This window comes from Sceloporus occidentalis, unplaced genomic scaffold (genome assembly GCF_023333645.1).
Source record: "Sceloporus occidentalis isolate IW3139 unplaced genomic scaffold, rSceOcc1.0.p SCAF_2, whole genome shotgun sequence".
NCBI lineage: Eukaryota > Metazoa > Chordata > Lepidosauria > Squamata > Phrynosomatidae > Sceloporus > Sceloporus occidentalis.
This window is the reverse complement of record NW_028316982.1, coordinates 59,433,967-59,450,661: the sequence shown is the minus strand read 5'-3', so window position 1 is coordinate 59,450,661 and position 16,695 is coordinate 59,433,967. Positions and strand designations below refer to the sequence as shown.

The window sequence follows — 16,695 nt, the reverse complement described above, 5'->3', positions numbered from 1 at the left end:
AAGTGATCCTTGTGCAAAGAGGCTGTTAATGATTCCAGAATTTTCAGAGAATAAGTGTCCTTTGTTTTTATGTTTGAATCGAACTTTAAGTGATGTCCTTGGGCCCGAACAGACAGACCAAAATAAAGCTGCTTCATCTCACTTTAGAGGTATGCTGTTTAAATGACACATGCATCTTAAGAGGCCTGAAGCTGCGCCAAAGTTGCGCTCCAGTCCTTAGGACTGGAGCATGGCTTTGGCACAGCTTCCAGCCTCTTAGGATACATGTATCATTTAAACAACATACCTCCAAAGTGACCTGAAGCAGCTTTATTTTGACCTGTCTGTTTGGGCCCCTTATTTCAGAAGCTACAGCTCTAAACAGACCCACTGTGATTGTCAATGGTGTCACAAGGGGAGTGCAAGGAGTGTTGCCCCCATTGGATGACACCCCAGAAGAGGAGTGACAGCCGGTCAGGTCCTCCTCCCACTGCAGGATGAAAAGGGGCAAGTGTGACCCTCTCACCTTTGCTGTGGTGGCCACAGCCTTCTCAGGAGGAGACTGCCACCATGGCAAAGGAGAAAGCCAAATGTGCCCTTATGGCTGCCCAGCAACTTCCTGCGTACTGGGTGACATCATGTGTAGACGCCACTGGTGTTGTCATATTTCTAGGCCCTGGCTCTATCATGAAGCAGATCTGAGGTAACTGCCTTAGGCTGTGTGTCAAAGAGACAGGGAGTGGTGGCAAGGAAGGACTGAGTTGTGCATGCCTTATGACTTCACACATGCTTCCTAGACTAACTTGCTGTCCATAGGTGGGGTGGAAGGCACTGTTCTTTCATCAGTGTTCAGGATTCAGCAGCTAGTCTGCTTACCTTCTCAACATAGAATGGGCATGGATGTCAGCTTGTCCCTTGCTTTAGACAGCAAAATGTCTTGCGTCAATCCTGGCAACATTGTGTTGGCACAGTCTCTTTGGAAGAAGTGTATAAATATTCTCATGGAGAAGAGCTTGGAAAAATTGTTTTGAGAGCCAGTATGGTGTAGTGGTTTGAGTATGGTGTAGTTGGGCTACGATTCTGGAGACTAGGGTTTGAATCCCAGCTCAGCTATGAAACCCACTGGACAAGTTGCATGCTCTCAGCCTCAGGAAGAGGTAATGGCAAACCTCCTCTGACCAAATCTTGCAAGAAAATTCCATGATCCCATGATAAGTTTATCTAATATCACCATAAGTCGGAAGAGATTGAAGGCATGCAACAACAACAGCAACAACCAATTCTCAGAATCCTCCAGTTAGTATGGCTGTTTGCCTGGCTGGAGCATTCTTGGGAGTTATAGTCCACTAGAAACACTTTTTTCAAGCTATACTTTGGAGTATCTAAGATGTCTGTATGACTGACAAAACCTACCAGGAGTGCTAATGACTCATAGGACAACTTTGGAGACGTGCAGCTAGGCATAGAGCCACAATTCCTGTCCCCAGTCTGACCAAGACAGGGACATAATCCTATATGGCATGAATGAGGTTCTGCCAACATCCCATCTCCCAGGGGAGTAGTAGAGGGAAACTGTGTGTGCACTCCCTATTGGGAGGAGGCATATCTTAATTGGTCAGTTTAGGAAGGTGACCTGTGGGCAGTTGAACAAGAAGGGAATGTGACAGGCTGAGCTCATGACAAAAGCGCCTAGTGGGGTGGGAGCAGAGCACTGTTGTCATTTGGGGCAGGACACATGTTAGGTCTATATAGCAGTGGCTTCAAAAGGAAAAGAGCAGATCCAGTGCATAAAAACTGGGAAGGCTGCTGAGCCAGAATTTGGAAAGTGTCCAGGAGAACTCTCAACTCTAAGACATGACAACGAAGATGGATATGGACCAGGGAGTGAAATGGGCAACAGAACTGATTGACCAAAAGCTGGCGCTGGAAGAGGAACAGAAGGTAGGTCTCCAGGCTCTCAAATGAGGCTGGTTTGGGGACAGTGGCATCACTAGGATTGGCGTCACCCAGTGCAGTAACTCATGGTGTCACCCCTCTTAACCTCCTCCCATGCTAGACTATCAGGAACCCTTAGGAATGTTTTTTGTACTAATGTTATTTGTAAATCGTAATTTCCACATATCACTGAATGTAATGGCAATTGTTGTAACATAAACTACTAGTAAAATTAAAATCATATCTTTAAATTATAATATCATATGCACAGCCTAAATGTATTTACATGTACATTATTCCATGTGCTTATAGTGAAAATTGGATAATATATATTTTTAAAACCTGGGGCCTCTTCTTGCTCCTCCCACTGAGCCTCATCTCATTCACACCATCTCTTCAGCATTTTAAAGCAATGCAGAGGAACAGCGCTGTCTGTTTCTCCCCAAAGGCAGATGTTTGGGCAGCAGTGGTGTCACCCCCCCTTGAGGGTGTCACCTGGTGCCGTCTACACCTCCCATATCCCCTAGTGATGCCTCTATTTTGGGGGGTGGGGATTAGCCCAGGCTATACCACATAGTGCTTATAGGATTATTGGAACTCCAGGAATAGGAAATTTTGACCCATTAAAAATGTCAGAGCCTAGGAACAATAACTTTTTTGGTTACAACTCCTAGAATTTGCAGCCAGCATGGCTACTGAATATGATTGCGATGGAGTTCTGGGAGATGCAGTCCAAAAAGTAACTTTCCTAAAGTGAGAATAACTTTCTAAAAGTGATCCAATATTCTTGCCAAAGAAGAGGGTCAGTTTAGGAAGGTGACCTGTGGGCAGTCATCTGTTATATTGAGGCTGCAGATTTTAAAGGGTAAGCCAGTTTCTGTCCTCCAAATTCTTTACTATGTAACTTTGAAAAAAGAAATATAGTCGCCCCCCCCCCCATCGCCCCTTCAAGTCTGTGGTCTCAATTATTCATGGAGGAGTGAGCCCCATTATCTAAAATGGCCAATGGAGCTTGAATGTATGCAAATTTCCATTTTCAGGGTGTGTGTGTTCTGGAATGCGAAAACGGAAGGGTGACTGTAAACAGAAGAGAATCTCTCTGCTATTTTGAATGTTCAAGTTATGTATGATATGAATAAGGCTGATGCAGCTGTACCTGTCATCCTGCAAAAACTCATCCCAAAGCATGGGTACCGTAGGCAGTTTAAGGGTTACACCCACCAGGGACCATTGGAAGAATAGGAAGAAGAAAAAAGAATCAAACTAAACTTGCCCCCAAACTCTTGAGACCATGAGAGATTGGAATAGATAATGAATGGATTATTATTATTATTATTATTATTATTATTATTATTATTATTTGTATCCCACCTCTCCCTCTATTGGATCAAGGTGGGTAACAACAAACAAAAACAATAAAATCAAACATGACTATCAATCTCCCTCCCACCCTAAAATACTATTAAAAATAATTCCCAATAAAATGGTTAATAAAATAAAACGAGATCAAAGTCTGGTGGGTACTGCTAAACAAATGGAGGGGAAATTCTGAGGAGATCAGTTTGGGAAGGCCTGCCGGAAGAGATCTGTTCTTATTGGCTTCTTAAAGGCCTCCAAAGATGTTAGATGGCGGATCTCATCCGGCAGGCCATTCCAGATTTTCGGAGCGGCAACAGAGAATGTCCTCTGGGAAGTTGTCTTCAGTCTAGTTCTCTCTAACTGCAGTAGGTTCTTCCCAGAGGATCTGAGAGTGCGGGAAGGATTGTATGGGAGGAGGCATTCCCTCATGTAAGCTGGTCCCAAGCCATGCAGGGCTTTATAGGTAATAAGCAACACCTTATACTGTGCCCAGAAGCTAATGGGCAGCCAGTGTAGGGATTTTAAGATAGGTGTAATAGAATCAAATTTGGAACTCCCTGTCACCAATCTGGCTGCCATATCTAGTAAAGCCATTCGAATACCTACCTGCTACATGCAAGAGAGAAAAATGGTTGAGATTCTTAATACATTTGGAAAGAAATATGCCATCTGCCTCTTTCAATAACCAAGGAAAGAAAACAGACAAAGGCTGGGCATATGGGTCTTTAGTATTTTACCATTTTCTGTTTGTTTTACCCAGAAACATGATGCCTCTTCCCCTGCAAGTGTAAACCCCCCAGAAGTGGCAAGGATGGACACCCCACTTCTGGAGGATGAGAAGCGGCAAGGACCCACTCACAAAGGCATTGAAGGACTTAAGGTGAGAGCAGCTGGGCTTGGGCTCTCATTGTGGCTCTTGCTTTCTATTCTGTTGGACATAGGCATCTTGGCAGCGGTGGACCTATAAATTACTATAACCCTTGGGGTAGCATTCAGAATCTATTTGGCACAAGCATCTGTTCTAAGCACCCTGATTTCTCTTCCATGATATTATCAGTAACTTCATACTAACACCCTTTCTGCTGCCTCATCTGTCACTGACAGGAGCAGATCAATACACAGCCAGTATGCTTTAGTGATTAACATTGAAGACTGGGGCTGACACAGATCCAGCAAACTGGGTGACTCTGTGCTAGTCATACATGCTCAGTATAACCACTGACACAAGGTTGTTGTGAGGATAAGGTGGAAGGAAAGACCTGTAACTCCTGGGAGGAAATAAAAATAGCAACAGGTAATCCCTGGTAACTGAGTGCCAGCACACACACTGCACTCTAGATTGTGTGTGTGTGTGTGCCTTCAAGTTATGCAAGTACCTTTTCCTGACATCTAGTGGCCAAGCATGTGAATGGCGCTATTACTCCCTGATCCTCATATATGAGGGTTCCATTGATGCTCACCTGGGTATGAAACACACTGAGTCCATCTGCTGCAAACAGAAAGCAGTTTTGTTTGTGGTAATCCACCACCTCAGTTCCCTCAAAACTGGAAAATTGCTCAGAATTGGCACGTCATTTTGAGGTTTGTTCCTTTAATATCTTTTCCTCTAATTTGACCCAAAGATAAGTGTTAATGATCTCTTATTCCAAAGAATTAGTTCACTGCCAAATGAATAATGCCACTTAGTACAATTCCACTTTTAGCCATCTGTTTGGATACCTCCTATTCCATTCCCAAGCCGGGGCACCTAGGACTGTAGTTAATGCCACTTAGATATTAAATCCCTCATTCTAACACCAGCTTATTTGGACATCTTTAAAATAATAACTAGGCGGACTTCAGCCTCCCTTCCCTGGTTTCTTTCATGCCTCACACTGCCCCCAGTAATTCTGGACCTGGAACTCTTAACGTCCCAACATAGTATTTGCACCAATAAAAGCAGCAAAAATCTCTATATCATCCTTGCACAAAAAGTGGCCTATCAAACTGAAGTCAGGCAACATGCCACATACTGTGGCCTACCAGATGCTTTGATACCACCACCCTCATTCCCCTTCCACCATTTTTGTAATTTCAAGACAGGTAAAACCAGATTTATAATGCTGGCTTGTACTGCATGCAGTTTGGTACATCACAGATAATTTTTAATGTGGTACTAAAATGAAGAAATCAATATAGGATGCCTCTACATAAGAGTAAGTTAGTGAGGTCACTATATAATAGTAAAGTTATTAGATAAAGTGCTGGTGCAGGGGAAAAAAACAATGCTCTGGTTTATATCAGTGGTATATACCAGTGTTACTCATCATTAGAGGCATCTGTTTCACTCTGCCTTATGCCAGGGCCAGTGCTGGCAATAATTAATTCTACAGTTACAGGGCTAGAGCTGAGACCTATCTAGAAACCCTAATGCTGTAGTCTGTCTCTAATAAGTGACAAGATAAATGCAAAATCAAAACAAAATCCAAAATCCACAAAAGTGTGATAACTTTGTTGACCAACCAAAATGCAGAAAATATATCATGCAAGCTCTCAAAGCTTCACTAGCTTCATCAGGCGAAGATGTTAAAAATTATACAGGAGAACAACACTGGAGATGTTAGGGTCAGAAACCTACATTTTGCCTCAGATGTTACGTCTGTTGTTAGATAAAATGGTCTGGAGGGATTTTCTCAAGAAGTCCCTGTACTGTTAGATCTGGGGGGGAAATAGGTGCTATATTATTGCTGTTGTGTGTCTTCAATTCATTTCTGATTTATGGTAACTCAAGCACAGGGTTTTCTTGGCAAGATTTGTTCAGAGAAAGTTTGCTTTTGCCTTCCTCGGAGGCTGAGAATATGTGACTTGCCCAAGGTCAAGGGGGTTTACCCCTTGCCCGACTCAAGGTAGTTCCATGGCTGAGTGGGAATTTGAACTGTGTGTGTCTCCAGAATTATAGTCCAAAGCTAAAACCACTATACCATACTGGGTGTCAGGAGCTGTATATGTGAAAGTTTTTCCAGATATAACAGTAAAGGGACTTCTTGTGAAATTCAATGTTCTCTGACATAGAAAGGGGCAATCAGCTTAACACAGAACAGGGACACCTTGGCCTTTTGTTCCCAGTCCCAACATGGCCAAGAAGAAGAGTGGCCTCTGATTTCATTGATATCCTCCTTCATTGATGTCTCAACTGACAACAGAAGTGACATCTGAGACAAAATATATGCCTTTCACTCTAACATAATCACTTTTCTTCTTCTCTATGGTCTTTAACATCTTTACCTGAAGGAGAAGCCAGTGAAGCATTGAAAGTTTACATGATGTATTTTCTGAATTTTGGTTAGGTAATAAGAGTTTTATAGTTTTTTGTGGGTTTTTCGGGCTATGTGGCCATGTTCTAGCAGAGTTTCTTTTGTTGTGTTTTGTTGCATGGCCAACACAGCTACGCTGAGTATGTTTCCTGGATTTGGAGATAAATGTACTCTGCATGTGCCCAAAAATATTCCCTCTTGATTTATTAGGATGATCCAAGGTTAAGCCATGGCACTGAAAATAAGTTTTAGGGCTGAGTCTAGAGATTTTTGTGTAGGAGCCCTGCTTCTCTTGCTTCTCTCTGTTTTATCCTTAGCCCTGTAGGAAAATCTTGTTTGGGGTCCTACAACACTCTCCATCTTCCCGCCTCTTTCCTCTTCTAAGATCTTCCAAAGAGGCATGCGAATGAGATGAGATAGTTTTCAAAGAAGTAGCCTGTTAGAATGAGATTGCTTCTTTCAGAGTGAAAGAGGAGATGCCAAACTGAGTCAGCAAGATTCTGCATACCTCATCTCAGTGTCAATTTGAAAGAGGAGAGTAAACAAAGGCAACAATAGCCTTTTAATTCAAAAGTCCTCCTTCAGAACATGATGGTGGGTATCTTTAAGGGGAAATGAAAAGAGGGCACCCTTTCTGCACTATTAGTATTTTACATATGTTGACGCTTCAGTGTCATTATCATCGTGCTTTTTTGTTTGTTTGTATCTCATTCTCTTCTGACATCTTTGTTTAATTTTTTTATATATTTTTGTCCAGCAGCCTTGTCTCATCATAGGGGTTTCAAGGCAGAAGGTTTCAGGAGTGGTTTACCACTGCCTTCATTTGCACTAACAAGCCTTAGTTATGATGCCACTGCTGTTGTCTCTGACCCTCCACCAGTGTCACTCTGTTTGTCACTTTTAGGAGTGTATCACACAAGGGCTAATTTTGGCATTAAAAAGGGATTAAAATGCATTTAAAGCATCCTGCAAATAAAGCGAAAATGGCGAGTAATTGCGTGAGTGATTATTACATGCAATTGCACAAATATTTCACGATATCAGAAATGCATTGTTGCTGAAATCCCGAAAGTAAAAAGATGCGTGTTAATGCTTCTTTGTGACCACTTTGATCGTGGCTTTTGTGCGATGTTGTGTGAAATCTCTAGCTTTTCTGGAAATCATAATCAAAAGAATTCTGTAAACAAACCCTTGCTTTCCTACAGGGACATGAAAGAGTGCGGAAGAGTTCTTTGGACCTAAGACGGGAAATCATTGAAGTTGGTGGCACCCAGTACCTCTTTGAATTACGCAAAAAGCCTAGAAAGAAGAAAGAGGAAAAGAAACCAGAGCCTGAACCAGAGGAAATTGTAAGAGAAATTCTAAAGAGGGAGAATGAAAAGAGAGAAACAGGGGGCAGAGTTCAAGATAACCTGTGGGTTCTTGAGCAACAGAACCAAGGACCAGTAGATGGATGGGAAATGAGGGGCCCTTCAGATGTTATTGAACAGCAACTACCCATATTCCTCACTATTAGCTATGTTTATCACAATGACTGTGAGTTGCAGTGCAGCATCTGGAGGGTCATGCAGTGCCTTCTCAGAGGTTGAATGCCTCTCTGAATGTACATCCTCTTCCTTGCAAGAAATGGCCTGCTTTTGGATGGTGAATTAGGACTAACTATGCTCTTCCTCAAGATGTGATATGCTTGTAGAACCATTCAGAAATTTCTGCCATGCCTTCTGTGCTTTTACAATAACTACTGAAACACTAAACCTTCTGTACAGACTGGCCCTGTGGCAGAAGAGGACTTCTTGAAAGCTGCTGTGCAGGGCAAGCTGCATGTGATGGAGAAGTTCCTGGCAGATGGTGGCTCTCCAGACACCTGTGACGAGGTAACACAAAAGTGTAGTGCTTTTCCATGGTTGACATTCTCCTTTCCATGAAGCTACAAATTAGAACAGTTGCCTCCAGCCTGACAGCCTCCAGATGTACTGGGTAACAGCTCCCATCATGCCAAGCCAATACAGACAGCTGTTATGCTAGCCAGGAATGATGGAGTTTGTAGCCCAACATACATGGAGGCCATTGGATGGTAGGAGTCTGAATTTGAATGCTGGTTCACTGGGCAGGTGATGGCTCCACAATTAGGGGAGTGTTCATGTTCGAGAAGAATGTAGAATTTGGGCAGCAGGAAGCAAAAGATATCTTTAATATTCAAATAGCAGAATTCTGAATAGCTGTCAGTTCTGACTCTGTGAATGAATCATGTACTGTGATCATGTACTATGCAAATGACATGAAGCTGTTGGGTACTGGACAACTTAATGGTCAAACTGCAGTCTTCTACATGTTCTTGGACTGCAGTGCCCAGCAGCCCTAGATATCATTGCCAATTACAAACGATGTTGGGAACTGTAGTCCAATGACATCTGAAAGATTACAGTTTGCCCACTCCAGATTTGGACAAACCCAATGAAAAATAAAGCTTTGGTTTAGTTACCATTGACCAATATGGTTATGACTTTTAAAGTCCTAAAAGGCTTGAGAATTTGATACTCAAGGGAGTACCTCTCCCTGTATACACCTAACCAAAGACTGAGGTCTACTGAGGGGCTTTTCTCTCTGTTCCACCACTGGGAGCAATATAGTTGTGGAAGGACACAAAACAGAGCTTTTCTGATTGTGGTGCCCCAGTTCTCTCTTGGTGGCCTAATTGGTCCCAATGCTTGCTTTATTTCCACACCAAGTAAAAATAAGACTATTTATTAAAGCTTTTGAGACCTAATTGACCTATTCCAAAAATGTCTTAGTACATGGCTTACATGCCTTTAGACTTGTTTTTAACTTGCAAAATTGTTTAATTATGTTTTTAATTTGTTTAATTTTTATTTATTGGAATGTAATCACTTAAATTGATTTTACTTGTATAACACTCTAAGAGCTCATGATGTAGCAGGATATAAATATTTAAACAAACAAACAAATAAATAGGAAGGGCCATTTTGGCTGGAGCTGATGGGAAAACATTTGGAGGACCTTTGGGGCACACACTCAATATTGGGATGGGTTGTTTGGAATTGGGGAAAGCAGCATTTCTTTTTTAGTAGGAGATGCTGTAACAAAATAAAAATGCAATAGGATCAGGCAGATGGTCTCTTTGAACACCTGCAGAACTTAAAGCTGTGAATCATTATATGTCTCATCATACTCAGTTAAAGAATGACATAACCTATGACACAGATATAGGATATGGCCGCATTCCTCATCAGTTGTTCTTGGGCATAACCCAGTGAAGTCCAGAGGCTAGGGGACTTGAAGTTCCCCACAGCTGTGACTGCAATGGAAGAAGTAGTACAGTTGTGCTTAGATCAGCAAATGTTAATAAGCACTGAATTGGTCATGGGCAGCCAGGGAAAGTTTGGTCTTAACAAAGACATGGAAAGAGAGAAGCAGCCATCTTTTGTAGGGCCTTGAACCACTCTCTTACTGAAGACTGCCATTCTTTCTCACATTTAGTTCCGCCGGACAGCTTTGCACCGTGCCTCACTTGAGGGGCATGTGGAGATTGCAGAAAAGCTCTTGGCTCAAGGTGCCACTGTTGACTTCAGAGATAGAGTAAGATATCCCTCATTACACCATTCTATTATCTACTCTTGTCACCATAATGCCCATATCTCTGTCTCCTGTTCCACTACCATCCATTTATTTTTGATGGCAGAAGGGATGGATTTAGCTGGTGTTCCAAATGTACCATTGGCTTGGGACTTTCCTGTTAGGTTTATGGGGGCTGGCAGTTGCATGAAACTGAAAGGGGTGACCCCAAAGAGGGATGGGGATGAAAATAAGGACAGAGTGAAGAAGTTATTTTCTCCTGATTGATGTTTGCTACTTGCTGGCAGCTGGACTCCACAGCTATGCACTGGGCCTGCCGAGGTGGACATTTGGAGGTGGTGAAGCTTTTGCAGGAAAAAGGAGCTAATCTCAATGTGAAGGACAAGGTAAGTTGAGATGTGTAGGGTTCAAGATTTGGTGCAGTTGGGGAAATTAAAATAGACTGTTAATGGAGAAGAAAGTTTGATAAGCTATATTTGAAGGGTATTTGTTTAAAAGGAGTGGGCAGAAACATATTTTCTGGGACTTGAAGGCATTGTGATGGATGGCTTGGAAGATGTGCTGTTTTGGCCGGAGTTCAGAGAAATTACTTTTTTGGACCACAGCTCCTAACTACCTTATCTAGTCCTCAAAAATAACTTTTCCAAGCTCCAGTTCTGGGGTAATATCAGTGCCTTCTTGGGTACAAAGCACATAGTGGGGTATGTGGGTGCTGCTGCTGGAACTAATGTGCAATCATGTGTCTCCTTTTTTTTGCTCCCCTCTTCATGTCTATTTGCCACATGCTCAAACTCAGCTTCTCAGCACCCCTCTACATGTGGCGACCCGGACTGGCATGATTGACATTGTGGAGTATCTGATAAACAATGGGGTGGATGTCAATTCCTGTGACCGGGTAAGAGCTGCCTTTTGTGCTTACATGTCTGTTTGCTGTACCATAGGTAGATCATCTCACTCTAGTCCTGTGAGCCAGGTAATAACAATAGCACACAGGACTGCATAGGAACCATGCTGCTCTGAGCTTCTTGGAGCAAGGACAGGATACCAGTGTAATATGGAATATGTAAGCAGATGAGGCTCTCTCCAGAAAGAGGGGACACCCATATACAAAAGAAGCAAAGTGAAGGAAAACATCAGTTTGATATCATGGTATAGTAATGTTGCATTTAAAAAGCCTTATCTCTTATTAATTACTTGTATTTATAAGTTGCCTTTCTTCTAATGAGCTCAAATTCAGCTTTCCCGAATCCCACTTTTATCCTCACAACAACCTTGTGTAGGTCAGTCTGAGAGAGACAGAGACTAGCTCAACATCATCCAGAGCATTGCAAAACTCAGTGAGGACTACAAGGTGGATCTTCCATGTCCCAACCCAGTTCTAACTACTACACCACTTTAGTTTTGCCAATCAGTCCTTAAATCAAAATGAATTCTATAGGAAAAGTTTATTAATGTGCAAAATGGTGAGTATGATCAGTGAAAGTGGGGCTGACACCTTTCATGTCTGGAGAGTGGCTAAGCTGCACCTCACCAGCTGAGTGGGTTATTAAGTAGCTTTAATGGCAGTGATGACATTGCTAGTTGGGAGATGTGTCAGGATGTTTCTGCCCAAAGAAGACAACAATCCTGGGAAACAAAACTACAAAGAATGTGATTTGAAATCTCAGGAGTGAATGCTACAGAGATCTGCTGATGATGGAGCAGCAAGGAACACCCCACCACCATCACCACAGTATTCACATTATAGGACCAGCCACTGGCCATCCTCCATCAAAAAGCAATTTCTTTTAGTTTTTCCAAACTGTAGTTCCCTTCAAAGTTTAATCTACTAGCAGTAATCTCTTCATCAGTGAAGCATTCACTGGAACTACTGAAGCCTTCCCTGTTACAATGCTAGACTAGATTCTTTAGAGTCCCATTTTTCAGCCCCAGGGAAAGATCACCTCTAATATTCTCTACAGCAGTGAGTGATAACAAACAGCACCCACACTCCTATGTCTGAATGATTCTAACATGATGGATCTCCCACACAACACTGTAACTGCTGTGCCATGTGAGTGCTTAACTGACTTCAGTTGGTGGAATTCTAGTCCTAATAATTTTTCCTTTTTTCTCTATGAAGGACCAAATGGTCCTCATTTCCAACTGCTTCCAACTCTATTTCCTTAGTAGTTTCTAGCCAGGGATGCACAAGCTTCTATTTACATTTGATATCTGGTAGCTAGGGTATGTGTGTCTCTCCATATAATAAATGACAGCTCTCATCTGTTCAAGCTAGCATAGCCAATGGTGAAGGATGATGGGAGCTGTAGTCGAACAATTTCCAGAAGACAATATGTTCCTGGAGCTAATTATTCTACCCTTAAAGATGAGTAATCAGTGACAAGGAGAAGGACTCAGTTCAACAGGCCTGCTTTATTATTTGGTGGCGTTTGCTACCATCCATTGTCTTTAGCTCTCCAGCTGGTCTCTGCCCACAAAGCTCTATTCAATACATGCAGACTGTTTTGACACATGTATACGCGCGCGCACACACACACACACACACACACACCCCGCTTGAAAGAGATCTTAACCAGTTTGTGCTTAGCTGATTGCTATAATATTTTCTATTCTTTGATCAACATTATGAGCTGTATATACTTGCTGCCTGTGTGTCTTTGCCCTACATGCAATAGTGTTGTCATGATTGTTGCAGGAAGGAGAGAGTGCCCTCCATGATGCTGTCCGCCTAAATCGCTACAAGATCATTAAGATGTTGATTCTGCATGGGGCAAACATGATGGCCAAAAACGTGGTGAGTGTTGCCATTTTGTGCCATGAGCATTCAGACTGTTATCCAATATCCTTCCCGATCAGAGAGACCATGCTGGCTGGGGTAGTTTGGAAATTCCAGTCCCCAAATTTAATTTTTCTGAGCTCTGTTGAGTCACTGGCGTTTCAGAAGCACCACAATTAAAAAAGGATGTTAATAAGCTGGAGTGTGTCCAGAAGAGGGCAACCAAAATGGTGAAGGGTCTGGAAACCATCCCCTATGAGAAGCGATTTAGGGGGCTGGGTATGTTTAACTTGGAGAAGAGAAGGTTAAGAGGAGATATGATGGCCCTGTTTAAATATTTGAAGGGATGTCATATTGAGAAAGGAGCAAGCTTATTTTCTGCTGCCCCAGAAAATAGGACCTGAAGCAATGGATTCAAATTTACAGGAAAAGAGATTCCACCTCAACATTAGGAAGAATGTCCTGACTGTAAGAGCTGTTCGACAGTGGAACACACTCCCTTGGAGAGTGGTGGAGTCTCCTTCTTTGGAGGTTTATAATCAGAGGTTGGATGCTCATCTGTTTTGGGTGCTTTGATTCTGTGTTCCTGCATGGCAGCTGGTTGGACTGGATGGCCCTTGAGGTCTCTTCCAACTCTATGATTCTATGAGGTTCTGAGATAGGGAAGCTCCCCCATGTCACTTTTAAGTTGTTGGTTAGAAACTGAAATTCAATTGCATGAGGCTATTGATCTTTCTTCTTTCTGCCTCTTCTGCCACAGGCTGGCAAGACTCCAACAGATCTTGTACAACTATGGCAGACAGACACACGGGAAGTGCTGGAGAAACAAGAGCCAAATACAAAAGAAATGCCAGAATAAGACACAAATGGAAAGAAGGAAGGGAAGGGAGACAGAACTCCAAGCAAGAATGGTTCTAGACTTAAAGAAGCTGTGTCATTAAAACCCAATAAAGAAATAAGCAAATGAAATATCACTTGGAAGTCTATCCACTGTTTTCCTTGTGTAGCCACAATGTTGCACCTTGGCCTTTAACTGCTGTCTAATGCTAAGAAGTTCAACAGTTGGAGCTTTCTTCATTGCAGTTGTACGTGTGAAATTTCTGTCTGTCACACAGCTGTTAAAAATACCAGAGCCTTGTCCAATAAACAAGTGCTAATCTTACATTGCTGTTGCTATGTGCCTTTTAAGTCATTTCTGGCTTATGGTGACCCTAAAGTGAATCTATCTTATATACACTGAATGAAACAGAGTTGAACCATAGGTAATGCCCATGTGCTTCAACTGCATATAATTCAGATAGCTCAATAATTCAAGCTTGGATAAAGTACCTTTTGCATTACACCTGCCAGAATCCCCCAGTCAGTATGGCCAGTGAAAGTTGTAACCCCAAAATGTATTTTTCCAAGTTCCATTTTTCCAAATGTTGTTTGTGAAGCTAAACAGCTCCAGATATGCTATGATTTCAAATTATCTGATGAACACTGGGCTACTATGTACGGGGACAAAGGCTCAAGAAACCCGCTGGAGATTTCATAACGGGAAAGTACCTTTCCCTGTGAAGGTTCACAGGTTGAGGGGCAACAAAGTTCCTGACCTCCAAGTGGCTGGGATTTCCACCCATACAAAAGTGATGAGATCCACAATCCAGTGATCAGAGATTAACCCACTTTGGTAACTTTTCACTACAAAGTAAAAGCAATTCCTGGAACAAAGGGTAAGAGAACCAACTGAAGCACACCAGGCTCAGAGAAGACAATAATTAATCTGCCCTCTAGCCCTTCTCCTCAAGCTGTTTGTGACAAGGCTATGCTGGCGAAAGAGTGCATCCATTTGAGAAGATTATGCTATGGCACACAGGCGTTCTCCTTCAGCTCATGAAGCATATTCCCATTCACAGCCAATATGAGGATCTCGGTGGACAATTCAGCAACTGGCTTAGCAAAATAGAAGGCTGATCGACTATTCAACATACAGTAATTCTATTCACTTAACAACATTCTGGTACATGCCATAAGAACATCATTGTTGTGCTATGTCATACCAAAAGTCTATCCAATCCACCATTTTGTTCCCACAGTAGTCAGCTAGATGCCTATGGGAAGCTCACAAGCAGGACATGTGGGTAATAGCGCCATACTGCTCATGTTCCCTAGCAACTGGTACTGAGAAGTATGCTGCCTCTGATACAGAAAGTAATATAGACCTAAATATAGCCATGATGACTAATGGCCATTGATGGGTTTATCTTACATTAATTTGTCTAATCCTCTTTTAAAATTCTTCAAACTGACAGCCTTCCCTACATCTTATGGCAACAAACTCCATAGTTTGTAACAGCCATAACGCACTGTGTGAAATACTTGACATTATCTATCTTCATTAATGCTCATCCTTCAGTTTCATAGGATGTCTCCATGTTCTCGACACTATGCATAAATGTTAAATATTTCTATCATGTTTCACCTTTCACCAAACTAAACAGCCCCAAACACTGTAACCTTTCCTCATAAAGGAATTGCTCTATCTTCTTGATGATTTTGGTTGTTTATTTCCAGCTCTATAACATCCTTTTTGAAGTGCAGTGACCAGAACTGTACACAGTATTGCATGTATGGTCACTTGTACAAGGACTTGTACAAGGGCAGTGTGACAGTGGCAGTTCTACGTTTGATTTTTGACCTAATGATTTCCAACATGGAGTTTAACATGGTGGCAGGTTGAGACTCAGTTTTTCTTAGGCAAGCCTCTCTGTGTTTCCCCTCTGAAACTTTCTTTAGTCTTCCTCCTCTAACACTATATTGCAAGGGACACCTATGGCACACTAGTTCATTTGCTTGGGTTTTTTTTCTGAGCTTAAACAAGACGAAAAGATCCAAAATAAACTGTTTAAAGCTGGGAGAGGCTTGTTTAAAAATATACAATTGGCCCTCCATATCCATGGATTCCTTATCCACGTATTCAACCATTCATGCCTTGAAAATACTAAAAAAAAAATCCAAGAAGGAAACCTTGATTTTGCTATAAGGGACACCATTTTACTACACTATGGCATTTAATGCGACTTGAGAATCCACACTGTAGTATCAATGGGGGGCCTGGAACCAAACCCTGTGGATACCAAGGGACTACTGTATGTATATTATTGAATCTAGAATCATAGAATCATAGAGTTGGATGAGACCGCAAGGGCCATCCAGTCCAAACCCCTGCCATGCAGGAAATCCAAATCAAAGCACCCCCAACAGATGTCCATCCAGCCTCTGTTTGAAGACCTCTAAGGAAGGAGACTCCACCACACTCTGAGGAAGTGTGTTCCACTATCGAACAGCCCTTACTGTCAGAAAGTTCCTCCTAATGTTGAGGTGGAATCTCTTTTTCTGCTCTTTGCATCCATTGTTCCGGGTCCTAGTCTCTGGAGCAGCAGAAAACAAGCTTGCTCCCTCCTCAATATGGCATCCCTTCAAATATTTAAACAGGGCTATCATATCACCTCTAAACCTTCTCTTCTCCAGGCTAAACATCCCCAGCTCCCTAAGGCGTTCCTCATAGGGCATGGTTTCCAGACCCTTTACCATTTTAGTCACCCTCCTTTGGGCATGCTCCAGTTTCTCCATGTCCTTTTTGAATTGTGGTGCCCAGACAACTTGTGTCCCTTCAGAGGGTGTTGGTCCCACCAATCCTAGCCAGCTTAGGCAGCAATAAGGAGTCATGGACACAGTATTCCTACATTTGGACAGCCACAAGTTGCCTGTTCC

The 16,695-nt window shown here is 42.4% G+C and overlaps 1 protein-coding gene across 1 annotated transcript; it reads left to right on the top strand.

The window, feature by feature from the left end:
- Window positions 1–1,637: 1,637 nt before the first annotated feature.
- ANKRD2 (ankyrin repeat domain 2) lies at window positions 1,638–14,101 on the top strand. The gene is made up of 9 exons (XM_089509654.1): window positions 1,638–1,920; window positions 4,034–4,153; window positions 7,772–7,915; window positions 8,333–8,440; window positions 10,065–10,163; window positions 10,448–10,546; window positions 10,957–11,055; window positions 12,859–12,957; window positions 13,700–14,101. The coding sequence occupies exons 1-9, from the start codon at window positions 1,834–1,836 to the stop codon at window positions 13,796–13,798; spliced, it is 954 nt and encodes a 317-aa protein (XP_089365780.1). The 5' UTR covers window positions 1,638–1,833; the 3' UTR covers window positions 13,799–14,101.
- The last annotated feature ends 2,594 nt before the right edge of the window (window positions 14,102–16,695 follow it).